The sequence below is a fragment of the Echeneis naucrates genome, chromosome 12 (assembly GCF_900963305.1).
Source record: "Echeneis naucrates chromosome 12, fEcheNa1.1, whole genome shotgun sequence".
Classification (NCBI taxonomy): domain Eukaryota; kingdom Metazoa; phylum Chordata; class Actinopteri; order Carangiformes; family Echeneidae; genus Echeneis; species Echeneis naucrates.
This window is the reverse complement of record NC_042522.1, coordinates 9297722-9324405: the sequence shown is the minus strand read 5'-3', so window position 1 is coordinate 9324405 and position 26684 is coordinate 9297722. Positions and strand designations below refer to the sequence as shown.

At 40.4% G+C, this 26684-nt stretch overlaps 1 protein-coding gene across 2 annotated transcripts; it reads left to right on the top strand.

Moving 5' to 3' along the window:
• Positions 1-190: 190 nt before the first annotated feature.
• Positions 191-26040, top strand: tsc1b (TSC complex subunit 1b). Of its 2 annotated transcripts, none has more exons than XM_029516337.1 (22): positions 191-429; positions 6256-6467; positions 6619-6722; positions 7845-7997; positions 8616-8760; positions 9037-9191; positions 9720-9793; positions 9875-10053; positions 10833-10945; positions 13094-13259; positions 13376-13500; positions 13978-14071; positions 14301-14408; positions 15214-15853; positions 17239-17282; positions 18722-18888; positions 19391-19573; positions 19714-19824; positions 20993-21115; positions 22147-22334; positions 22664-22837; positions 23444-26040. In XM_029516337.1, exons 2-22 carry the CDS (start codon positions 6359-6361, stop codon positions 24135-24137), a joined length of 3849 nt encoding a protein of 1282 aa, XP_029372197.1. In that variant the 5' UTR covers positions 191-429; positions 6256-6358; the 3' UTR covers positions 24138-26040. The 2 variants fall into 2 exon arrangements, with proteins under 2 accessions (XP_029372197.1, XP_029372196.1); XM_029516336.1 differs by having other exon boundaries at positions 13379-13500; positions 23444-24137.
• Positions 26041-26684: the final 644 nt, after the last annotated feature.

The following is a 26684-nucleotide window of genomic DNA, read 5'->3' as shown; positions in this document are numbered from 1 at the left end:
TCTAGTTTCCCCCTGCAGACATGGCTTTCCATACACACCCCTCAGGTACCTGGTGAAAAACACATATGTCAAATCTGCGCGTGCGCCGTTCACATGTGGGTCACGCGAAACCGCATTACACACGCTATCATCCTTCCACCAATGGGGAGGCTGGGAAAACAAGTTTAGCTTTGCAGTAAAGTCAGCAGAGCCGACAATCTAACGGCTGACGGATTGGAATTACACACCAGAGTCTGCATATGCAATTTATCACTCTGCTCTTAGCTGTAGCGTTGGTGAATTGAATGCAAAAGTTGCGGTTACCACTCGTGAGGCGCTAACTCACGGGATTAGTTTGCATGCAGCCCGGCAGCGGAGGCTGACTGCGGTGGGATGGGCTGTGAGGTGTTCAAGATGGCGGCGCCCTGTGGAGTGCAGCTACTCTAACAGGTAAACAGCTCCGATTATTTTCATCTAACGTGTTTTCTTGCAGCGGATATCAACGCACACGACTTGTTTCGCTATCCGTGAAGTGGTCGGCTTGTTTTTCTGCGTCTGAAAGCGGCTGACAGGCCAGACGAGTGCACGACCGATTGTGAGTCGCTGCTCCCAGCTAACGTTAGCTCTCGGCGGTGGGACTGACTTGTTTTCCGAAAGACCCGGCGATTGATTTAGTAGATCTTCATGCTTTAGACGCGTTAATGTGAAGTTTGCGTTTCCGACTGGCTGTGAGTCGCCGTTCGACCTGGCAGAAGGGGGCTGCTGAGATATTTTAATAATGGGATAAAGTAAACCCAACCCTGCCCATTGTTCTCTGAGTTGTTTACGACAGGCAGCAGCCAGTGGTCAGTCCCTCCAGCAGCAGCAGCTGCAGCTCCTCTCCAGCCTCCGTCCACAGCCTGTCCCGGCTCTGCGCCGCTCTCAGCGGACACCTCACCACCACACTGGCTCATTTAGGTCTGCGTGCGATCGATTTGCTTATTTGACGTGTCATTACTCGTGTAGATCTAATGCATCCTCATGCCCCCGTTCGTTTTAACTTATAGCTGCATCAAAGTTTAACTCGGCATGAGATTCCATTTGGTGTCATCGTGCCAGTCATTAATGTGCTGCTGTTAGCCTGTGTCATCACTCAGGGTCCTGCTCCCTCCTGGAGACAGAATGGGTCACTAGTTTTACAGTGTGACCTCATGACCCTTCTATCACATTGGCCTGGACTCATTGTTCCTGTGTCAGACATCTGTCAGCCTCTACTTTGCCTGAGATATCAAAATGCTAACCCCACTGACATAGGGCTGCAGCCACGATGAATAATTTTACGATTAGGATGTTACTATGGATCCTTTTAAGACCCTTCCTATGTCATAAAGCTTTGAATAATTGTAAAATTTTAAACTGCTCAAACAAGAAATCAAATTAAAATAAGACAACAAGATTTCGAGAGTCCTGAGGTTTAAATACAGCTCAATCTGCCCATCTGGGTAAAAAAGGGATTATGGCATTCCCAGTCAGTGTAGACTGGTTTCACACGAATGCAGCCCGCCTCAAAATCCCAAAACTCAAATGTTATGAGTTCAAAATAAGATCAATAAGATGTTGAGATGTTGTTCAAATCTCTCTTTGAAAAACCCTTGAAATAAATGTGCATGAGAAAATTGGGTTTGAGAAACCTAGAAAAACATGGATATTAACGTAAATATAATGTCATGTGTCACATAATGAGTGGTGAGGTCATAAGAAAAGGTGCCTTCTCAAAAGTCTGTGTTATAGTTGAAGCTGAAATTTTGGCTACATTTTAACGCTTGAATCTGATTGGGCAATGATCAATCAGAAGGCAGTTGGCATGGTCATCTCTGGTGCAAGCCCAGAAAGATGATTGAAGTGAGTTTAAGGATGTGATAGTGCAGTCAAACATAAATGTAAACTCTTTATGTGGTGTGTATGTATGCAAGCCTAAAGTTCAGCTTCAAAATCTGCCTTTCCAGATCTGCAGCGGAATAAAGGCAATAGAACCACCTGGTCAATGATTGGACTCTCAAATGACATTCAATTGTAAAAACAAGGTCTAGTGTTTTATAGGTTTCAAGGGGCTTGATTACAATTACGAACTTAAGAATAATTATTTTTGGCTCAAAACCTTAAAATCATACTAACTGAAAACTAACTTATGCCTTTATACTGCTTGTTTTGTTTTAAAGCAGAAAACATATTGGCAGCAATAGATTTTTTTTTATCATATTGCATAATAATTTTTGTCTTTTAATGTAATGACAATACCAAACATTTGTTGGTTCTAGCTTCTTATAGTTGGCATTTGGCTGCTCCTCCCATCCTCTGTGGTGTAGCAGCTGCTCTGTGGCCGGAGCCGTTATGTCTGTGGGTTTTCCGTCAATCAGTCCGTCCCTTTTTTTTTTTTTTTTCCCATGAAAACAGCATTCCCTCAAGGGCATGTCTTTATTATGTGCCACAAACAACTTGAACTCAAGCGTGACCTGATTAGATTTTGGTTCTCAAAGGTCATGGGGTAATTCTGTGTTTTTGCTGAGTTGAAAAGATTAGATATATTAGCCGGGAAAATTGAGGATGGGAAGTGTAACTTGACTGTCTGTGGAGGCAGTAATTTTAGTTTATCATTGTAAATTGAATAAAGCTCAAACGTCGTCATTCATCAGTCAGTCAAGCAACTCATTTGCTGATCAATTAATCATTTGTGCATTTTCAAGGTGAAACATTTCATGGTCCACTCTCTTACCTTGCAGTACTTGCAGGGTGGTGTTTTGTGTTTTCCTGATGTTTTTTTTTTTTTAATTAATTAAATGAGATCACTGATCTTCAAGAAAATATATTGATTTAAAAAAAAAACTGCAGTAATTGATTGAAAATGAAAATGATTGTCAGAATTGTCATTTAATATCATTCTATTTTAGACATATGATGGACATGAACAATATTTGGACAGTTCCTATTCATTGGCTCATTCAAATAATAAACACAGTAATGGATGATTTTAAAATGGTTGATATACAGTTGCTGCTCTAAATGCTGTTTAGTGTAGTACTGCACAGACAGACAAGCTGATCTCTGTTGGCTGATCAGGGCAGCTAGGTTGATGGTAATTATTTCTTGGACTGATTAGGTTGTTTTTCTCTCTTTTACAAAACTGCTTTAAAATATTCTCGCAGGAGAAAAGGAGCCTGTTGGTAACAGCTTGCGCACAGCCAAATGTTATTTTCAGTGTGTACTTGGAAGCTTGGGCTACATAAAGGTTCTTTGTGTCCTCCTGAGTGTTTTCCCAAGCTGCTTGAGACAACACTGAGGGTGGCTCGTGTTTGTGCCACTGACCTGTCCCTGCAAGACGAGGGTTAAAAACAACCATGCTTAAATCCACTGTCCACACCCCAATCCCCATGACTGTGCAGTTAATTGAAAAGAGAGACACAGCATGGCTGTGACATCTTCAGAGAATCAACAAACAGGAACTTATTTGAGCTTTTATTGCCTTGTTTTGATCTGTCAGGAACTGCAGTGGCTACTCATATTGTCATGTTTCTTCTCAGAGGGTATTTTCTTTATCAGAAGTAAGAGAGGAAATGAGATAAATTGTGCTGCATGTGGTTTTGTTTCAATTTCTGAATTAGCACATTTTGTCTTGGATTCATAACATGCCACTTGGTGTTGATGCACTTAATATTTGTCACTAATGAAATAATTTACTGGCCCTGATTTATAAAAAACAAACAACAACAACAAATTTCAAACACAAGATTGTAATCAGTTGAGTTGAGTATGTGGTGCAAGTGTTGAAAGGAGATTTGAAGGACTGATGAGATCTCTGCTGCTGATTTGTAACTCCTGTGAGGGAATAATCTGTTGGGGGCACCGGTGCAGACACTGTGACGATAATGACCTGCCTATCAGGATTATTAATGTCTGTTTTTCAGATGGAGATTAGCTCAACTCCCCTTTTGTGTAATGACTGACTCAGCATCTAGTGTAGATGTTTCACAGACAAAATGAATAGACTAATAACCTAATATAATGAACCTTCAAGGCAATTTGTCTTTTTAAAGCAAATTTGATGAAAGCGTACCGCTTGCATTACTTCTCATTCCCTGGCCTAGTGATAAATGGGGAGGACTGAGCTGAATTGACGGTAGCCGGGTTGGATAAGGTGCAGGTCATATATCGGCTTTTGTCACAGTGTGTTAATCGTGTCTCAGAGGTTTTCCACATTATTTGTTTGATTAATCTGTTCTTAGTTGGTTCTCTAACCTTTCCTTGACTTGTACTTTGTTGTGTTAGTTAGGGTCTATGGTTCAGTCAATGGGAACACCAGGACTGGTATGGAAGTCCTAAAATGCGTATTTTGCTGTAGGGCAGATGTAATAGTTACCTATATCCCTCCTTTTTTTGTATTCAGCATTTCACATGTGATCGTAGACAAGTGTTAATGTCTGTTAAGTTTGTACTTGCCTGAGGAGTAACACAATTATGTTTTCCTTCTCAGTTTAAAATATTTTTTCATGTCACAGTGTGAAAAACACCAGAATAAATAACATTCATGATTGTTCCACACCTCTCTGTTTGGCTGGCTCAGTGGGAATAAAATGAAATTGTAATTGATGCTTCTAGTAAAATCTATGCTTTTCCACTGTCCAAATGTCCCTGAAGTCAATGGAAAAGCAAGGCCAGTAAGTCTAAAAAGAAATTGTCAGCACAGTACAACATATGACTATGAATTAAAAATAAAGAATGTGATATTTATGAAATAAAATATTAATTGATTTAGGCAAAATATAACATTTGCTATAAACTTTCAAGGCAAATAAAAGAACTGTTCAAAAAATCTGAAGAGGTGAGAATTTCATGTATGAAGCTACATGTGTTCAGAGGGGTCTCTCACACTCAGTTTTCAGTCCGGATTAAATAACTTGTACATAGATGGAAAATAGGTTTGTTTTTTTGATTACTGTCAAACATCTAAACATTTTACATGAATACATGTAGTGCTTCCTTTAGAGTTTTTTGGATGTTCATAACAACTTTTCCAATCCAGTGGGAAAAAAATTAAGTTGTTCAGAAAACAGAAGATATATTTATAGCAATTAAATTGGCACAGTACATATACTTTTTATTGTAGTAAGCATTTTGGGGATTTGATATTGACATTATGTGGGTCTTAATTGTAATAAAAAATTAATCAAAGCAAAATAATCTACATCCAATGACAAGCTGTGACTCAACGTTTAATCATATCCTACAGTCTTCATTAGCAAATGTAGCTGGACTAGTTGTTCAAACATTTAGTTATTTTTTTTTTGTTTGTTTTTTTTTTTTTACACCAAACAGTAAAGTTCAGGGTAAAAACCAAAATGAGTTAAAAGACTAATTGAGAAGAGCTACAGAGTTAGTAATAACTCTTTGGCTGTGTCACTAACTATTATTATATTTTGATTTGCTGTTTTCAATATATAACTATTTATTAGAGCAAGTTGATGAGCAAGCTAATGAAGGCAGCTTCCACTTATTATCCACCACCTTTGTTACTTGTGACAATTAATCCCATTATGACCTACATGATCCACGTTGGTCAGAACTCTTGTTTTCCAGTGGGACTTCAAAAATTTTGTTTAATCTTTTATTAAGCTATGGCTTTCTACCTTGGAGGTGCCTAATACAGCTTCAGCAGTTCAAGGTTCAGGTGTTTGCATGATGGGAGAGAGTTGCACCCTCACTCTGTCCTCTGAATTTTAGCCTTTCACTCCTCCTTTCTGACCAACCAGTTCATAAACAGCCCCAGCCCTTTTTTATGTCACCATCATGAAATTCATAAATACTGGAAATGGAATGGCAGAACACGTAATGGAAGTAAACACTGGTAATAAAAATTAAAGTTGTCGAAAAAGTTATAGTGTAGAAAAATCAGTTAATTGGGAATTTGCAAATTATTTTTTTATGTTTTTAAACCATCAATTGCGGAGAATGTGGACAGAGTTGTATATAGTTGTCTTATGTTATGGCCTCATGGGAAATGAAGCAGCATTCCTCTGAAAGGATGGCTGATATCACCTTCTCAAGGCGATATCAGCCAATAATGTGGGTTATTTTACCCCTCAGGGGCCTTATGTAAAAAGCCTGAGTAAAACACATGTAGGTCAGTCGTTTTTGTTTTTTTTTTTTTTCCCCTTCCAGTACAGAGGTGGCTTTTCATTTGACCATGTATACCTATATCAAAGTTCTTACTAATTCTTGTTAATGTTCATGTTTTGGATGTAGAGGTGCCTGGAGACTGTATTGGAGGGTGGCCCCAGGAGTCCTCCAGGCAGGCAGGGACGGACACTGTGAGAGTGACGCTGCCTCCATCTCCAGCACTGCCACCATGGCCAGGGAGCAGCCCAACGTGGGAGACCTCCTCCCACACCTGGAGACCTCTGACCTCCACCAACTAGAAGAGATCAGAGGCCTTATCAACGAGCAGCTCAGCACTGGTATGGACACCTGTATTGTGTCCCATCATCATGGTTCATCTATCTGCCAGCACTATGTCAAAATTGCATCTGTTGAGAATCATGGTCTTTGAATATAGTGCGCCTATTTTTCTTTCAAAAACTAACAACCTTAAAATGTTTTCCTTTAAAGAGCGAGGGTCTATGCTGCTGAATGGGCTGGTGGACTACTTCCTGGAAACAAATTCTGCCCAGGCCATGCATATCCTCTCCTCAGTCAGAGAGCCACACGATAAGGTGAGGAACACCCTGATGTAATCTTTGTCCCTCATAGTCAAAGCAGAGATATTGAATTGAGGTTTGGGAACCACTGACCTGTAGCACTAGGCGGTGCACTATAGTCCACGGTAGAGGAAGCTTTTATTTCACCTATTCTTTCCACTTCTAAGATTAAAAAATTAGTCTTTTGAGTCAACTGTATAAAGGTATTGTCCTTGTCAGGGACTAGACTAATCTTACAATTGCGATCAGTCATTAATAAACATGTCTGAGGGAGTAGTCATTGTAGTTCCACCTATTTAGTGTGAGCAAGTGGATAACCAGTTTGTGGTGATAGTGCTGCTCTTCTTTGAGACTTTCTAATGTGAAAGAATAGTGAGAATAAAGCACCATTCATACTGTCTAGATACTTTGAAGTCCCAAATGAACTCATTTGTACAGGCTGACATTTCTTCCTGCTCTGTAACATGAATTTATTGTTGTATCATGTGTGTCCATGAGCATGCCTTTCTTAGTTTTGTTTTTTGTTTTTTTTTTTTTGTTTTTTTTAGAAAAACGTCCTATTTGCTTTGTAAAATGTCCTCGGGTGTCTTGAAAAGCCCTTATAAATAAGATTATTTATTTATGAATTCACTAGATGACTGTGTGATTTGTCTTCTATTATAAAATTGTGGGATTATTTAATTTGCAGTGCAGACTCACAAATTTAAGCAGCAATAAAACAGATTCATTGTGTTGGTGCTCATGCCCTCAGCCCTTAAAAATGTCACCAGTTTCCTCAATGTTGTTGTTGCATTGTGTTTGTGTGTTTGCATATTGCCATAACAACCCATTATGTGTCTGTGAATTGTTTTAATTGATTGGGGTACAGAGCTTTGAGGTCGTTATATTACTAATTAAAACATTCTTATTTAGATTTGTTTTCACGTAACAGAAACATCCATACCACTGCACTGTCTCTTACTTTTTAGGCCAGAATATTACATTCAAAGATATGATACAAAAATACAAATGTGAATCAAGGTTACTGCATTATCTAAAAAAAAAAAAGAATCACGAAATGTAGCAACCTGTCACCAATAATGACTGATGAATCCTCAGATAACACTACTGTACCTCCCTCCCTTTTTTCCCTCCCAGCACCTTCTGGACAAGATGAATGAGTGTATGACCAAACAGGCCTGCCGGTTGCCCACTCTCACCCTGCTCGGCCACGTAATCCGCAAACAACCGTCCTGGATCCATAAGATTGCCCGATACCCTCTGCTGCTCTCGCTGCTCAAATGCCTGAAGGTAATGGTCCAGTTATGACTCAGTTAACAAAGACTAATGTCAAGATGATTGAAGGTTTGCGGTTTGATGAGGGTTTGGTTTTTTCCAACACATCTACCTTGAAAAATGTATGTGATATTAAGTCATATTGTGTTTTAATCACTTTCGTGAGGTAGAAGAGATCTTTTTAATACTGAAGAAAACAGTAAGTTCCTTCCAGGGTTTGATGCAGCATGTCATTGATTAGCTTTGACAATCGGTGTTCATCAGAGCAACACTACATGCTTGTCTACTCAAACTGGATAGAAGTGGGGTTTGTAAAGTCTGTTGATTAAATCTTGATTGGATTAAGTTTTAACCACACTACAGCTGACCTCCAGTATTGCCAATATCTATGTTTGCTGTGCCACTGCTTTAAAATTTTTTACAAATATAGGACGAATGATATAAGTTGTCACAATTTCTTTATATTGTGTGTTTAAATATTGGTAAATATGGATCACTGTTTAAGTAGAATGTTCCTCTTCATTCTGATTAATACACAACACCCAGAAGGCCAGACTGCCATTTAAGTTTAATTACAACATTTGAATGTCAAATAATGGTGTCCTAAAATCTGATGTTTACATTTCCTGGCAGACGGACACGGACGTTGTAGTGCTGATAACTGGAGTTCTGGTACTGATCACTCTACTACCCATGATCCCTCAAGCTGGAAAACAACATCTGTGGGAGTATTTTGACATCTTTGGCCGCCTGGCATCCTGGAACCTTAAAAACCCCGGTAGGAGCATCCCAGCATGTCTCAAAAAAAAAAAAAAAAGCTAGTGCATCATGTATGTAATTGTTCAGAAAGTGGTTAAAAGATCTTTGGATAGGTCACCTCCAGATTGCTCACATAATGCTCAATTTTTTAACTATAAAGCCCACTTTGGTTAAAGGGGTTAAACCTTGTTTGTTCAGACTAAAAACAACTAAGAAAAGAGAAAAGAAAATACTGTGACTGTATTTTCTAGCATTGGATTCTGAAGTTCACATTTGTTTTTTTCTCCTCATTCAGGGCATTTTTCAGAGGTTTATTTGATCCACCTCCATGCTAGCGTCTATTCACTCTTCCATCGCCTCTATGGCATGTACCCGTGCAACTTTGTGTCCTATCTGCGATCCCACTACAGCATGAAGGAGAATATGGAAACATTTGAAGAGGTAGTAAAGGTGAGCATCGCTAGAAACTTAAAGCATTGTGATACATACACAGATACATGAAAGATGAGGGACACATCCCAGTAGTGTTGGTGTCAGATGATAGAAAACCATCTCCCCACCTGCAGCTTCAGGTGAAGCAGAGCCAGATGTGCACCACACAGACTTAGAAGCAGGTGAAGGATGGTTCAGAGTGTGTCTGGTTTGCACCCTGTAGAATGAGCCTCAGTGAGGGAGAGCTCGTTAGCTCATGTATGGGCATTATGCTGCTGGTTGCAGTCCAATATCAGTAAGGAGCAATTTGGTATAGGCCTTTCAAATATGCTTCCATGACCCGTCTCCTATGGATGTTTGTTCATGACTATTTATTTTACTTAAAAAAAACAAACAAAAAACACCCAACTGGTTAGATAATTGAACTTTTAAATGCCAGTCAGGGGCCTTTTTGAAAGCTAAGACTTCCAGTAGTGATGATACGACTTCTGCTGCTATGCTTTGTATAATGAATTTTGTAAACTTCACGTCAATCCTTTCATTTAGCCAATGCTTGAACACGTCCGTATACACCCTGAACTGGTGACAGGAACAAAGGACCACGAGCTTGATCCCACAAGGCAAGTCACACACTGTTGTCAAAATCTTCTCACCTAAGTCTGCTGCATCACAATGATGAATGTTGCTTTGATTTACTGTAGGTGGAAAAAGTATGAAATCCATGATATCGTCATTGAATGTGCCAAAGTGTCTCTAGACCCCAAGGAGGCCTCCTGTGAGGAGGGCTATGCCACCATGCCTGAGAACTTCTACCCACAAGTCCACATGCGAACACAAGACTGTACTTCTAGCCCCTACATGGACTTACACAGCAGCTACGGTCAGAAAACCTCTTGCAGATTAAGTTTAATGGAGCTGAAACAATACTGGATTTTCAGAGGACACTGATATTGAGAAAATCTGAGTTGATGATATGGTACTTTTTCGTTTGCACAAATTCATAATTATCATGTCTTTTTATTAAAAAACCGTTTATGGTCTGTAAAGAAGAGGGATAACGCTGATAATGTTTATCATTATGCCTTCTGAATGTGATAAAAATGCGAGAGAAAGAAGCTGCAGGAATTTACCAGTAAAACACACACAATTAGTGTATCAGATCTCCTCTTGTCAGAATTTGATGTTCCAGATATATTTAGGCATCTTTCTAGGGATATTGGTTATTAAGAAACACATATTTAATCCAAGCATATTATATATCATAGAAATTCAGTATAAAATTTCAGTTTTGTCATATTGTAATCTAAACCCTGCACCGATACATACTCATAGTATGTTTGGTCAGTTATCACCCTTTATGACGTGTTTCCTCCTGCTTGCCAAAAAGAATCATTATTTCATATCATGTCACATTGGAAGCAAACACATTAACGATTAAGGGTATTTTGGTCAGTTATGAGGATGGTTTTACTGCATATTTTACTGCATATTGTAGTCCAAGGCTGATCTTTTCAATTCTTTATTTATATTCTTAAAGGCCACACACATTTTCAAAGAAATCTGTAGTTAAATTTTCACCTTTTTCCTCAGTGATTCTGTTGTATTACTATTGTCTGTTTGACTGAAGTGGCAAACAGTACAGCAATGTTTTCTTAACAGGAAGCTCCTCTTCGACCCCATTCTCAACTCCACGTCAGCCTCCACCTCTGTCCTTGCCCTCCCTCTCAGGGACACAGTCCACCTACCGCAGCCCACAGACCACCAGACGCCAGGTAACACATTTTAAAATCCTGGTTTAATGCACATGACTGGTCAGTAACTGCTGCCCACAGAGTGATACCATGGGACGATGATAAAACTTCTCTGTGCTGACAGCTTGAGGATGGTACCACTTCTACATATAGGTTCATAGGATCCACATCAGTTTTATTCTTCATATGAGAGCAAGTGGGAATCTGATACAGATGTCCATCAGATTTGCACTTCCAAACTAATCTCTTCTCTGACATTCTTCTTTTAAATAAATCACTTTCTCTGCATTCCACCAACTTTGTTCACTTCGTCCTAATCAGTAGAGACTTGTAGTTCATGATGAACTTTTAAAAAAGGTTCTGTAGCTTTTTTTTTCCAGATCACCAATTAGATGGAGCAGATCTTGTGCCCTTGTAACTAAGAAAATGAGGGAGAAACTTGTTTCTGGCCTTTGCCTGTCTGTTCAGGGCTGTATGATATAAGGGAGCTGTTCTGATTGACCTTTGGTTTGCCAGAAATAAGAGTCATCTTTAATAGTTGCTCTGACAAGGCGTTGTCTCTGGATTGTGTTATGCCCTCTCTTCCTCCTTTCTCCATGGCTGTCAGATTAAGCAATAACGCCATCCATTAAAAAGTATGAGTGAGGCATCATCCACCTGGTGCTCATGAAGAAGAAACAAAGAGTAATGCAAAGTTAAAGTTAATATATATAAAGTACAGGCCAAAGGTTTGGACACACCTTCTCATTCAAATGAATAGGAAAGTGTGTCCAAACCTTTGGTCTGTACTGTGTGTATATATAAACACAAAAATTCCAAGTGTTTTGCTCCAGATTATTGCTGAATTCAAATAATTACAGAAGCTATAAAATGCCTACCCATCAACAGCTCCAACAACAGCAGTACAGTAGTCGACTTGTCTCCTCTGTCCTTTGTCAACCTTGTGTGAGATCTACTCTTACTGTCGGTCCCTAGTGCATACCCTTGATTTTTTCTTTTTTTTTTTAACTGCTATTTCAATCTAACTGTAAGTAATATGCTTTGTAAATTATTACATATCAGACCAAATGTTTGTAAAGTCTACATAAAAAAACAATAGTCGTATTTCTCAAAAAATCCTGCAAAGCTCTCAGTTAGTCCAGCAACTGGCCACCTTGTTTTGAGATGGGGAAAGGTCAGTGGAACAACTGTTTTTGAGTCAACAGAGTCAGATCATTGGGTCCAGCTTCAGGAGCTTTTGTCCCCCCGGCCCTCATCCTGCCATCTCTCTATCACCTCTCCCGAGGGTTGGTTGCCTGGGAGACCATTTCTCCCTTTCTATTATTGGTCCAGCCACCAGAGGGCGGGGTCTGGGTGTTTTTGTGCCCCCCGGGGTCTGTCTCAGTATTTGTCTTTGTGACCAAGACAGATAGAAAATCTGGAAAACATTGGCACACCACAAACCATTTTAGGGAAAAAAAAACCCCACCTATCTTAGGTTTTTGTTGTTGACTTGTTTCTTGTACCATAAAGACAAGAAGTAGTTATCTGTTTTTCTGCCTTAGAAGTTGGAGAGGACATGTGTTTAAGAGTTTTAGCAGCCAGCGTGTTCAGAGCATCAAAATGCTCAACCTCCATCTGCTCCTCTGTCATTACCAAGTAATGCTGTATTGAAAATAGTGTGTTTCAATTGAGCTTCAGTTAAATATCATTGTCTTTGGATAAGAGTCTGGATCACTTGGTGATTTAGATTTATTCCCATTAATCCCAATTCCCAGGCAAACCTTACTATAAAACCAACTAAAAGGAGATCTATTACAGGTTCAGGAAGTGTGAGCAAGGACACGTGAATGTCGATGGAATAAATAGGGAGAGAATCGCAGAAACATAACCATGTATCCCACACAGAACATCATGCAGAGCAGAAGATTAGATTAAATGTGGCTTGTTTCAGTGCTTTCGAAATCTGGTTTGTTCATTATAAAATTAGAAATGGCAGCAAGTTATTTTAGCTCAGCATAAAGATTGGAAACAGGAAGCTAACATGTTTCTTGTCTGAATGCTAAGATAACTTCCTCTGGTTAAAATTTCACATTGAGTGTCTTTAATCTTATTCTGCCAGAAATAATGTGGATTGTTCAACCGTTAGATTTGTGATATTTTTGCTGTTGTATTTCTTGTTCAATTCAGAACTCCACCTGTGAACTTAACTCTTCCTGTGGGGGGAAGGACCCTCTGTGGAGCCCCTCCTCGTTGTGTGGCATGGCCACGCCCCCTTCCTCCAGGGGCATGTCGCCCAACTTAGAGCTCTCCCACAGTGCCTCACACCTACCCAGCCGCTTCCACTGCACATCAGGTATGGGTTACATCGTCAAAAAATACTGTAACTTTTTTTTTTCATTGTTATATTGCAGTTGAGTAACAATCTGGAATTCTTATTTTCTTTTAACTGCTGATATTCTTTGATTTGAGCAGGAGGGAAGGGAACGCCTGCTTCTAGCACTCCAGCCACCTCCTCACCACCTCCCACTCTATCAGATGACTTCCCTATAATCTCCTTACCAGCCAACACAGTCCAGTCAAGTCCACCACGGAAGGTACGTTCTCTGGGTTTCACCAAAAGACAAAGATCTTTATTTAAAACCTTTCTAAAAAATCCTGATAAAGGGTATTAAGATCCATGGATAAATTTCCTGCCCTCATTTGATCCTATTCCTCAAATATTTATTATTAAGACCAAATCAACCAAATCTGAGATAATCACAATAACCCTATTAGTTTGTGTCTATCATTTTGAAAAGTAATTTCCTTAACAGTAGGAGATGGCTTGGTTTTTCAAATGCTAGTCTTTAAATTAGTCCTCAGAAATAAATGAATGTCAGAAAAGAGATTAAACCATTGTAGTTATGTTTTTGGTTCTCAGCAGTAGTGTCTACTAACACCCATTATAACCTCTAATATTTAAATGAAAATATCTGAACCTGTCTCTTGCACCTAAAGGTTCTTAATTTGACAGGAAAACAACCTTCACATTTACAATTCATAATGAAACTACTGTTGCTGCAATTTCTCAGGATCGCAAACAAGGAGAAAGTGGAAAGCCAGTGCTGGTAAGACAGGAGCCAGTGAAGGACACAGAGAAGAGTGGTGACGGAACAACAAACCGAGGTCAGTCATCATGAGTCACATTAACATCAGTTATCATAGTACATTTCACAGTAGAGGCACATACAAGTTTTCACTGCACTCAACAGAGCTGATAATGGGTTCAGTCAGATTCACTTGGGACAGTTAGTGAGAATTATTGTGGGGGCGTCTCAGTCCTAATGAGGTGTAAATAACCTCAATAAAAATGTTTCATTGTACCAACATATGTGATCATACATTTCCTCATCAGATATAGGAGCTGCAGAAAATGTTTCCATGACTTTAACTGAACTGTCAGTCTTCATGAAGAAACATGAGCTGGAGCTTCAGCTGAGAACAGAAAAGGAGAAGGAAGAGGGTGAGTAGTGGTTTAAGTATATTTACTTTAACCAGAACCAGTCACTGTGGGAAAATAATCTGCGAAAAACCATTCATTCCATGCAAGACGTCGTCACAAAGCATCAAACAGACCTCTCCGAAATCTATCCGGAGGTCTCTATTAGCAGGTTGGCAACCACACCGAATCAAGCTTGAAACTGTTTTCTTCAAAAGAAGTTTGTTACAGTCTTAGTTGCTTCCTGTGTTTAATGATGGCAAAAATAGCATATAAGTAAAACTCAATGAATAAATAAAGTAAATTATGTAAAACATTAGAAATATTTGACAGCAAACCTTAAAAATGTTTTCATACATACCGTTTGTGTTCAAATCAGAAGTAAAAAAACAAACCATTTGATGTGTGCCTTGTTTTAGAGTATCAACTGTGTAGTTAAATGAGTCTGAGCTCCTGGACTCGACTAAATACCCAGGATGTTAACACATCCCTGTTCATATCCCTGTGTATTTAGCTGGCTTCACACAGGTGTTGGTTTAAATCCCACTTGAGCCACTACTAGTAATAAAACTAAAGACACCTACAGCTCTGTGAAATACTTTGGATAAAAGCATCTGCCAAATGGCAGAAGCACTGCTGCTAAAGCAAGCTGATTATACTTAGCTGTTCTGTTCTCTGGAGGAGAAACAGGGAAGCAGAAACCTCAATTTTTCTGTGTGGGATAGCTGCTTTTTTGGCACCTGTTGTGATGTAGACACTGACATTCTGAATACACTGCACATGCAGGTTTAACTCCATCACAATCCTCAATGTGTTGTTTCTGCTGCAGCTGCCATCACAGAGGAGCTGCTGAAGATCACTGAGGACACACAGGAGCTGCCAGGCCTGCGTGGCTTTGATTCCCCTTTCTATCACACCACTGAGACTCTGACTGGTTGTCAGGCACAAGACAAGATGCTCTCTAACACCCAGCCTGGAGGCCCTGTCCGGGACACCCACCATGTTGTATCGACTCCAGACAAAGCAGAGAATACGACGAGCACCAGCGGTGTTGGCAGTGAACGAGGGGGAGTTGGAGGGGACAGCAGGAGTTCAGTCCTCGGCCTGGAGCAGCCCTGGTCCTTCCAGTCGGGTTTCACCCCAATTGATCACCACCTGCACCGGAGTCCCTCTGCCCCAGATGATGAGGTGGGCAAGTTGGGGGTCTTCTTCCCGAGCCCTTGCAGCAAGACTCCAGCCCCCGTGCCCTACGAGTCATTTTTCAACCTGGCTCTGCCCAGGGCAGCCTCACTCTTTGTAGGGCAGAAGACTTCAGAGGCAGTGCACAAGGCGTCGATGGAAAAACTGTTGCAGCGAGAAGAGGGGTTGGAGGATGGAGAAGAGGAAGGGGTAGTGTCTGCTTCACCACTGGAGGTGCTAGATCGCCTGGTTCAGCAGGGGAGCGATGCTCATGATAAAGTTCTGAAGAGGTGAGGGGCTTGACTTTGATGTAGCCTCATTTAAAAACAGCTAGACTTGTGTTAAGGTTGTTTTTTTTAGTTTTCATGGGCATTTCCAGTGTAATTGAGTAGCCTATTCGATGTCATCTGTCATGGTAGCACATTCCTCTTCATGGCTTGATTTATGAACAGTTATTTTCTGAGGCTGTATGAGTGATGTTGAGCACTTAAGAAACTGAGGAGTTTGTTTTGATGTGCTGCTGAGTGTGCAGTGCCTGCTGAGACTGTTCCCAGTCTGTTACTGGGGCCCAAAGGAAACACCCAGTTGAGAACAAGTATTACATTGTTCGAGAGTCGCAACCCCCCTCACCCCACCCCGTTCTTTGGCCATACACGGACACATGCATACACACGCACAAGCATGCACACACACGTGCGCACATACACAGAGTGGGCCAATAATCCAACAGCACAGACGGTTTTAGTACTGGGCTCAGAACAGTCCATCCTCATTCATTTCAGTCATTTATTAATACCACATCTATCTTCAACAGAGCCAGCCATGGACAACGAACTTCAGAGTTAGTGACAAATAATCAATCTGGCGTTTTATTGTAATATGGTGGAGCAATATGACATTAATGTGACAATAACGAAAGCAGCTGAACTTTTTGTATACTGATTTATATTGAAGTACAACTTCATCCTCCTTCAGTTCTATTTGGTGAGAAGGAGACCAAAGACCTATGAGCCACATTATTTAAGAACTAACGTGCATTGTTTTGACAATTTGATACAATGTTACAAAAAAGCATGTTACTCAATGAGCTTTGATGGACAGAGCCTGTTCCATCCCCATGTCAATCTTTATGCTAAACTAGTGAAAGAAGCTTATATTTATTGTTCAGTAGGCCCTACACCCAACATGCCACATCCCTATTGCATCTTGGGACAACCAACAATGTCATGGTATGTCTGAAACAATTCAAACTCCTATGAGTCACTAATGAAATATCATGTGGCTGGTTCAAGGCATTTCTGCATAAAAACAGTACTTTTCACAGACGTTAAGGGCAATTTTCCGCACATGCAAATAGGATTGAGCATAGCAAAGATGTGGCAAAATCAGAGCAGCTTCTTAAAATAGAATGTACATTTATGTGTTGCAGATTTGGAGGCACATTTAATTTAATTTCATCTACATCATGTTTGACATGTCGAGAACATACTACAGATTTATAATGTGTGTTAGTCAATCTTTTCAGCCAGGTTGTGCCTTTAAATGGAAAGACGTATAGTAGATCTCTGGTTTGATGAAACTAGGCTTGAAACCGGGTTTGATAGAATCACATGAGAGCAGCTCAGAAGAAGAATATCCTTTTTTATAAACAGCTTTTCATTCTTTTCTTTCACAGATTACCTTTGCCAAGTAAGTCAGCTGACTGGACGCACTTTGGAGGTAAACCACTGAACACCACTGATAAAAGAAAACTATTATAACCCCTGCAGACAGAGCATTATTTAGGCATGACTGGTGATTTATCACGAGCTTGGAGATGAGCAGTATGTTCAGATGTTACCAGGCCGGATAGAGATTTAACAAAAATGTTCCCACAGTCCTAGAGAACATAATCAGCTCAAAAATTTTGAAATTTCTTCTCCTATCTTTTTATTTGCCTCTCGATGTGTAGCCAGTCACCCTGAGCAAAATTGAAACATTGTGACTTTGTTAAACATCTTTGCCAACTCGGAATTACAATCAATTTATCACCCAGCCTGTATTTTCAGTAGTATCTAAAGCAAAACCCCTGTCACTGTTTATGGCTGACTGACTTTCTGGTTTTTATTCTTGATTCAAAAGTATTTTTCTGGTTAAACATCTCTAGAATGTAATTTAAAGAAGAGTTGTTATTTGTTACCACCAGCTTTTGTGCTTCTCAAATCAAAATCCTGATTAAAATCTTGTCAAGTGGATGTGGACCAACAATATTCATGTTTAGATAAATACCCTGATGAAGCACGGCTGTATAGCGGTCAACAGGCAGTGACCATGTAGCTTCAAAACATGTGAGAGGTGAAACAAGGAGTAAAATATTTTTGTTGGGTGTTTCCACTTAATTATCCAAAAAAAAATAGTATTTACACACATTAGTTAGTGTTGTCTCCGTCATTGTCTTCTCAAAATGTAATTTTTACCATTTAAGACATTTTTTGATTGAAAGTGATATTACTTCGTAGAGTACATTTTAAAATCAGCAAGGAGTTGACCAATGTGCTCCACACTACTATGAAAGAGCTATCATAAATAAAACATGATGATCAACAGTCAACATAATGAAGACAAAAATGAGGGGTACAACTTAGCTCGAATGCTAATGAAAATAAAAGTATTTGTCGGTGAGATTTGAAGTCGTTAATGGATGGAATGGATTTTGATGTTGTGTAGGTGAGTAATGGGTCTGCGATGTGGTGGGGGACCATCACGTCACAGACCACTGAGGGCTTGAAAGACAAACAGAACCTTGAAATCAATTCCCAAGCATATTTGGAGCCAGTGGAGAGAGGCCAGGACAGGGCTAATGTGAATTGCTTCCCTGGGCTCAGTTGAAAGCCGCATTGCAGCTTTTTGACCAGTTTTAGGCGAGACAGGGACAATTCAGTGATTGAGGCACACAGTAAGTTACAGTATTCGAGCCTTGAGGATATGGATGGTTTTGGTTCCTTATGTCTAATTTTCGGTCTGTGTGTGTTACGAATCAACAAGTCTTCCCTTTGTGAAGTTCATGACTGATAATTGCAGTTATATTCTCGAGAAAAGAAATGTATCTCATTTTGTTTAGTTTTGTGTCTGAGAGTGTGACCATGTTAATTACATGATTATTTTCCTGGCCTCCCCAGGCTCAGCGCCAATGGACGAGCTTCACACGCTGCGCGGCCAGCTGCTCCTGCTGCACAACCAGCTGCTTTACGAGCGCTACAAGAGGGAGCAGCACGCCGTCCGCAACCGACGCCTCCTCCGACGCATCATCAATGCCACTGCACTGGAGGAGCAGAACAACGCAATGGTGAGATTGCTAGAGCTCATTGTCACACATTAGCCCTTTGAACTCACTCACTGGGCGTAGTAGATTTTGGAAATTTTATTACTGACTTGAGGGTCACAGGTTTTATTCTTCGACAGCTACCATTCACGCTTTACATTTTAAAAAACCCAGAGAGAAGGAGGAAACATCTGTATTCCCAAAAGATTTTTACTGATCACTGAGACAACTCAAATCCTCTGGGTCTGATCCACTGCACGTAACAGAGCAAAATATTCTGTTCCATTGGAGTCGTGTCATTCATGACTGACAGCAATCGAGCAAGTGATGACTCCAAAGAAGCCAAGTAGGCTGTTTAGTCTGTAGGAATCATAAATAAGAAGGAACACTGGTAGATTCATGCAGCAACTAACTGAAAATATTCTGCAAACATTAAAAAAATGTTGAACACAGACTCTTGTGTAGCCAAATGTCTGTGTGAGTCTTTAAAGTTTTTGTGTGTGCGTATGTGTTGTCTTTTTTGCAGAAGGACCAGCTGAACCTACAGAGTGTGGACATCTTGTCTCTAAGGGAGAGCCTGCAAGTGGAGCAGCAGCGGTACAGGCAGCTGTGGGAAGACCGGGAAACAGTGGTGACCAGGCTGCATAGTCAAATCCGACAGCTTCAGCAAGGCCGAGATGACTACTACACCAAGAACCAGGAGCTCCAGGTACGGCCACACACACACACACACACGCTGCATAATCTGCATCCTGGTATGTAATAGTCATGCACTAATATTATTAATATTATAACATTATATTGTAGTTACTAATGAATCTTCCAAGTTAATCTGCCTCGTGTCTGCAGAGTAAATTGCAGGAGTGTCAGAAGAGGATGGATGAACTAGAGGCAGAGCTTCAGAGGTCCAACAACAAAGTCTGCCACACTGGTCACCTCCTCAACCAGATGACCATCAAGGTCGGCCATCAAAGCGGCACAGTGGTCTATTTGTTGGATCGGTGACAGAACAAAATCATTTACGTGTCATCACTTGGTTTTGTGTGTTTTCGTGTTTTGTGTGACTCATGATGAAGGAGATTTTTTTTATTTTCATTAAACTGATATGGTTTTTAAAGGATAACAGTACACATGATGGTAAAGGGATCACTTATGTCAGTGTGTCATTAGACCAGTGCTGTTGAGTTTATATTCAGACACTAGGCCAACAGTTCAAGTTTGGCACCACCTTAACACAGTAGGTTGCATGTAGTCATGGTTTAAAAGCAAATAGGGCCTTTAGGAAATGGCACCTATGGCCTGAAATTCTCAGTTCTTGTTTTGATTCGTAAAACCATTTTAAATGGTATCATCATTGGTAGATCATTAGCATACAACCTAACAGGCATCAGTCAGGACTTCCAGCTGATATTTCCTGTGTGTTGTCAATTTGAAGGATGCTGATTTTGTTTTTTTGTGACTCATTGTCTTGGTAGGTGTTTGGCTCAAGATAAAGAAAGGAAACTTGGCTAACAAACCTGCATGCCCACTGTTCACTCAGCATTTCAATGCTTTAGTAATTAAATCAGCACATTAGTTGGGCTCTACTCTTCAGACGCATCAAGTTTAAAATTAAAATTCTGCCTTTTAAAACATCGTCTTTCTAGATGGAGGAAAATTGCAGGACAGTGAGCAGCCTGACAGACAGTTTGGGTCAGTGTTTGGGAGGTACAACAGCACATGCACCTTTGTATAGACAGCAGACTGAGGCCTCCAGTTGCCTTGGAGATGTTGTTGCTCGGTCTCTTATTTCTGGGTCAGCAACGTGGGGGTTCCGGGTGTTTTTCAGCCTTGTGTGTTTTTGTCTGAGGCTCATTTCCCTCCTTTGACCCAGACTGAATGAAATCTGGACAAGAAAGGAAAAAAAAGCATTTCTAAAGATATAGATTCAACAATTATTGATTTCTTAAGGTAATTCTGACAGAATGGCTATATAGTCACATATTTTTCATGAAATTTGGCCACATAGTGAATAATGAAATAATTATTTAGTTTGTTCGGATATCTCAAAAGTTTTTAAGGACATATTTTATTTGTAGTGGTTGCTATTGTGCCTTTATTGTTATTTTTTGTCTCATGTGTCCTTCAGCTGAGCAACAGTGAGAGCACCCAGCAGCAGATGAGCTTCCTGAACAAGCAGCTGCTGCTCCTCGGGGAAGCACATAAGCTGTCCATGCAGGAGTTCCACCACACAGGCGCTGATAATACAAAGGTACAGTGGAACAAAGTGTGTATGTGTGTGGGACAGATGCAAAGAACTGCAGAGACAACATGCTGAGGTGAAAAAAGGGACACTAATTGGGTTTGTTGGATGTCAACTCAAAACTGTCCTGCCTAAGTGTTATTTGTTTCACTGTAACATCAGCTACATTTGTCAAAGGAAGCTGGTTTGGTCCCAAGTATGATTTTTTTTTTTTTTTTTTGGTAGTCTGAAGATTCTGTACCATAATTTTAGCAAAATAATCTTTTATAAACATCAGGTGATCATCAAGTGATCTGACACTGACAGTAAGTCTGTTGTTCTTTTTCATCACTCAGAGATGATGCCTCTTAATCTACCAAACTCAATCTAGTGTGTTTGACTGAAAGTGACGAATAGGCAAAACAAATGTTAATGTGAAGTTTCAGTGCTTTCTATGTGACTTTTATCTATGATAAGTCTTCTCCTTTCGTCATATACCAGTATCAATCTAATATGAAAACCAAAAGCCCTTTTCCTGTTTTTGTTGCCTCTGTATTGCATGATGGCTGAGATGAGGAGTATCATGTATTTGCGTTTTTCCAAGTGTACAGCCTTTCCAATCTCACGAACTTGGTGCACTCACTTTCATATTCACTTGAGGACAGACCCATTAGATTTAGGTGATTAAAGACTTATTGTCACTGTGATATTTAAAAGCATCATCTTTTCTGCTTCATTCATCATGAAATAATGCAGAAACTGGCAACATTATCACATTTGAGATTCTGAAAATGACAAAGGATAAAAATTAAGCAATGAGAGACTTTTTTTTTTTTTTTTTTAACTGATTAAGTGAAATATGGAAGTCTACGCTACAAGTTACAACTTAGTTCCATTGTGGTTTTGTACAGAGGCTTCTATACTTTTGTTAACTATTCCCAAAGTCAAGACTTGTCATATGAAAAATGGTTAATAAACAGCAATAAATCCACAAACCTCTTCACACTCTCACATTTCCTGTTCCTTCCTCCTCTTTGTGCTGCTGCTGACCAATCTCCCAGGAGTCCCAAATGCTGCAGGTGTCTTATGGGAAAGAGGTGGAGACACTGAGGCAGAGTCTGCTGGTTCAGGGTCAGAAACTTGAGGCATCGCAACAGAGAGTCGCTGAGCTGGAGACGCACCTCTCCAAGAAGGAACATCTCATCGCTGAGCAGAAAAAGTTCCTGGAGGATGTAAAATGTCAAGCAAAGTGAGTATTGAGTATATCAGGGTTAAAGCCAAAATCAGAGACATTACATGACTGTCTTTAGTGTCAATGATCATGACAATAGTCTGATAACTGCATTGAGATTGATGTTTTTGCATCACAACACTGGAACAATGGTAGATCAGACATTACACAATTGTATTTGTATTGACAGAAATGGCTTCAAATCCCCTGTGAAGTCACTGAACTATTGCTGCCTGACTGTCACACCTCATCTGTATTTTATCTGTATTCCTGTCACTGAATTTAATCTCATATTCTGTTCCCTCTTTGTCTTTTTCCTTGTCCCTGTCTCATCTGTCTGTGTTTAGGGCGGAGCTGCAGGCCTCAGAAAGCAGGTATCAGGCTCAGAGGAGAATCACTCAGCTGCTGCACACTGAGCTCCTGCAGCTGTACAGCAGAGTGGAAATGGAGGCTCCAACCAGCACCGCCACCAGCTCATCACCAGAGGGCAGAACTGACCCACACACTCCTGCAGAGTCCAGGTCAGGCTCAAGTCTATTTTGTACAACTTATCACACATCAACTTTTACAGCTTTTTAAACGCGACACGAAACTGGTGATTGTGAAGTTCTGTGATTTTAGTAACCAAATGTTGCCAAAATCCTCACTGAAATAATGTGTTTCTATTAAATTCCATTAAATGTTAAAGACTTCATTAGGCTGAATTTTATATACATGGGTGATGCCTTTCTAGTATCATCAGATCACTTATTTTTATTTGTCATGTACTTTGATTCATAACCAAATATCCAAATATAACCAAATATATAGCAATTGAAATTCCCATCAGTCTCTGCTGTCAAGGTCAAACTGTGCACCTGTGGTTAGAGCTAACCTAAGACAGTGAACATCGTAAACATTATACCTAATAAATATCAGCCTAGTTTTGTCTGCATCCTTTTATAGCTAGAATAAACTTGTGTTGCAGGTTTGTTCTTTCTTTACAAATAAGATGACAAAAATATTCATTCATATTCAGATGATCATTTTCTTACATGCTTTCATAGGGGTGCATCATTTTAAGCATTTTGTGGGTGTATTATTCAAATGAATTAAAAATGATTATCCTTTGTTTCACTATGTTCCAGTGTCATGGTGCCAGATGGACCAAGTAAAGCTCACAACAATGAGGAGGCGGCCAGTAGATCACCACACGACTCCCCTCGGGGTAACGGCAGCACTTTATCACCAGGGCAACCAAAGGCAAGCAACTCTTCCAAGTCAACAGCCAACTCCATCAATGGCAGCCAGGACCTTGCCCCGCCCCTGCTGGTCGAGCCCTCACTGTCCTGTTCCCACGCCAACCCGCTCGCACCCCTGCCCCCCTCCGATGCGCCACTCACCGTGGGCTCGTACCCCAGTGCCAAGAGTTTCCTGGGCATGAGGGCGCGCGAGCTATTCCGCAACAAAAGCGAGAGTCAGTGCGATGAGGAGCAACCGTCGCCACGCCTTGCTGGCCTTGCCCATGGCCTGAAGACTGAGCTGTGCGTGGAGCCTCCCTGCCAAGCTTATATTGCTCCCGTCAGCATCGCACCTTCCCTTGCTCCAACTCCTGCCCCTGCCCCTGCCCCAGCCCCAGCTCCAGCTCCCACCACTTCTGTCACTGTTCCCACCAAGGAGCCCTCAGCTGAGCCCAAGCAGCGGGCCTTGAGCCAGGAAAGCCCCCGCAGGAGGGCAGGGGCAGTGCCCGGTGGAGGGCGGGGGCAGGCGGGGTCAGGACGGCCCCGGCAGCAGCATCTAAAGATCATGGACTATAATGAAACGCATCACGAGCACAGTTAGAGACACAGAACTGAGCTGGGGCGCAGGGACTGAAGTTTAATGATGGAGAAAAGCTACAAATCAGCAAAAGAGTAACATGTCAGCAACTCATTGGAATTCAGTGTTATTTGTTCCATTCCCCTGAGTGGACAACAGGATTTCCCCCCCCCCCCCCCCCTTTTTTTTTTCTCCATTATTTATTATTTTCATACTGATTCATTCCACTGAGGAATTTTGAGAAGTTGACAGGGATACACAGTTGAAGTGTTACCAGTAAAGATGCTGGACTTACAAATTAATTTGTTTCTGGGAGAAAGATCCTCAATGATTCACTAACAGTATGTGACACCCAGAGCTTGAGTTTTAAAGGGTGAAATCAAGTAGATTTTAAAAATGCACATTTCCTTCCTGGCTGTACTTGTGTCAGCCGTGTAGCTAGCTCGGGTTTTATTCATCCAGATCTAGAGAAATCTGTCAGGATTCCTGCCTCCAGCTTAACACAGCAGAGGTGAGTAAATTGTTGTTTGTGGTTATCTCAACAATGAAGCATTTAATTTGTAAATGTCAGCAACAACTTGTCTTTTTGGAAACCGTTTCCCCCTTACTTTGGATGATCCAAAGAAAGCCACTACTGAAGAAAGCGAGTGAAATGTTCACAAAGTCTGTTGGTTACCTGAAGTAATCAGGACATTGTTTTTGGAAAGACAAGTTGCTGTTGAAAATTTTATGTTTTATTCTTTTCAAAACTGCTGGTAGAAGACTACCAATAAGGTTTCATTCACCTCTATTATGTTTTGGTGGAAGGAGAAAGCTCAAAGATGGCATCTCAAAAATTGGACAAACAAAACCACAAATCTGCTGTGGTCGACACCAACGGGCACAAGTGAACTGAACATTTCAAATTTTAAGACACCAGCTCAAATGAAATCCGACATGAAACACCTGGAGAGCAAGCGATGGTACATGTATCTTGATCAGCAGCATTGGTTTGCTCTGGCACTGACCAGGGAGAGGTATCTTTAAGTAATGTTGAGCTAGTATTTGAGAAAGCGTTAAATCAGATCGATGGAAGTGATCAGTTTGAAATGTTCGGGTTGTTATCTGCAGATACCCTGTTACTGTGACGTTATTGTTACTTGACTAATTTGGAAGACTTAACATTTCCATACAAATCTCCCTCAAATTTTTGTCCAAAATATGTCAAAAGGCAGATGTGATTTGGTTGTGAGATTGTAGGGCATAGCATCATGTTGATTCACGTATGAGGGAGGTTAATGAAATTAACTAAATCATTACATTTTATGCATTTTTATAAGTCCACATTCTGTTGTACCTGTATTTTTAAACTCAGCTCAAAAGTACACATGCTAAATTTGAATCAGACCTGGCAATTGACAAAAGCTTAAGCTATAAAAACGTTTGTTTCAGACTACCAGCTGACCACTTTGGAAATAGCAATGATTAAACATTTGTGGTATGGCTGTTTTCCATAATATCTAAACGGAACTGTTGTTATTCATGTCAAGTTCAGCTGTTACATACAAAGAGGAAAAAACAATATGTCTCACAGGTTTTCCTCCCTGAAGGTCTGATGAATGTTCTGGATCTTTTTTTTTTTTTTTTCTTCTAAGCATTAGAAGTGAACTGCTTTTGAAAGTCATCTAAATCCTGTTGTCCACCGGGAACTCCTGCTGTCATTTCCTTCTGCCTCGCTATCTAAAGCATGTTCAACAATCCACTTTAAACGCCAACCGTAGTAACTACAGCAAACCAAGACAGAAGGTACAATCAGCACAAACTGAAGAAAGCAGGACTCTGACCGGAGCTGGAGAATCTGGGACAAAATGGCAAAAAAGGAACTTAAAGCAGTGGCTTGTGTTTAACTGTGAACAATAAAGATCGTCTTCAATGTTTTGCACTACAATGACTGAGTTTTGCTTTGTTTTTGCTGCTGAATCCAAGCCCCTTCATTTGGTTTGTATCTCTGTGGAAATGCAGTTTCAAGATATTTTGGGCCTGTTTGTTTTTGTTTTTGTTTTTCGTTTATTTATCCATTATGATTACTTATTTGTTTTTACTTCTTAGATAAATATCAGCATTAAAAAAAATAATAATAATAAAGTTTTCTTGGTAGACGGCATAAAACATTGGGCAAATATACAACCAGTTTTTTTCTTTTCTTTGTATGTTTGTACAAGTTAGGAAAACGTGTACAAACGTTCTCCTTCAGTTAACCGGTGCTACAGGTGCAACTAAGTGTAAAAATGTAAATAATGTTACCCTTTTAAAAACAAAAAGGGGGAGAAAATGCATAAAAATTCCTATTGAGCATCACAGAGGCGTAGTAGTCAGCGATATTGCCCCACAACAAGAAGGTTGTGGGTTTGGTTCCCAACCTGGGGCCTTTCTCTGTGGAGTTTACATGTTCTCCCTGAGCCTGTGTGGGTTTCTTCCCACCGTCCACAGATGACTCTAAATTGTCCGTAGGTCTGAGTGTGAGTGGTTGTTGGGCACAGTGAGTCTTGTAGGTGAATAAAAATAATTATTACCTTATGGCCAGAATACATT

Bases quoted from the DNA above. Each gene is read 5' to 3' on its own strand.
- tsc1b (XM_029516337.1), top strand. From the start codon at position 6,359: ATGGCCAGGGAGCAGCCCAACGTGGGAGACCTCCTCCCACACCTGGAG. The intron at 15,854-17,238 runs GTGAGGGGCTTG...TTTCTTTCACAG, and splicing joins CATGATAAAGTTCTGAAGAG to ATTACCTTTGCCAAGTAAGT. The intron at 22,335-22,663 runs GTGAGTATTGAG...GTCTGTGTTTAG, and splicing joins GATGTAAAATGTCAAGCAAA to GGCGGAGCTGCAGGCCTCAG.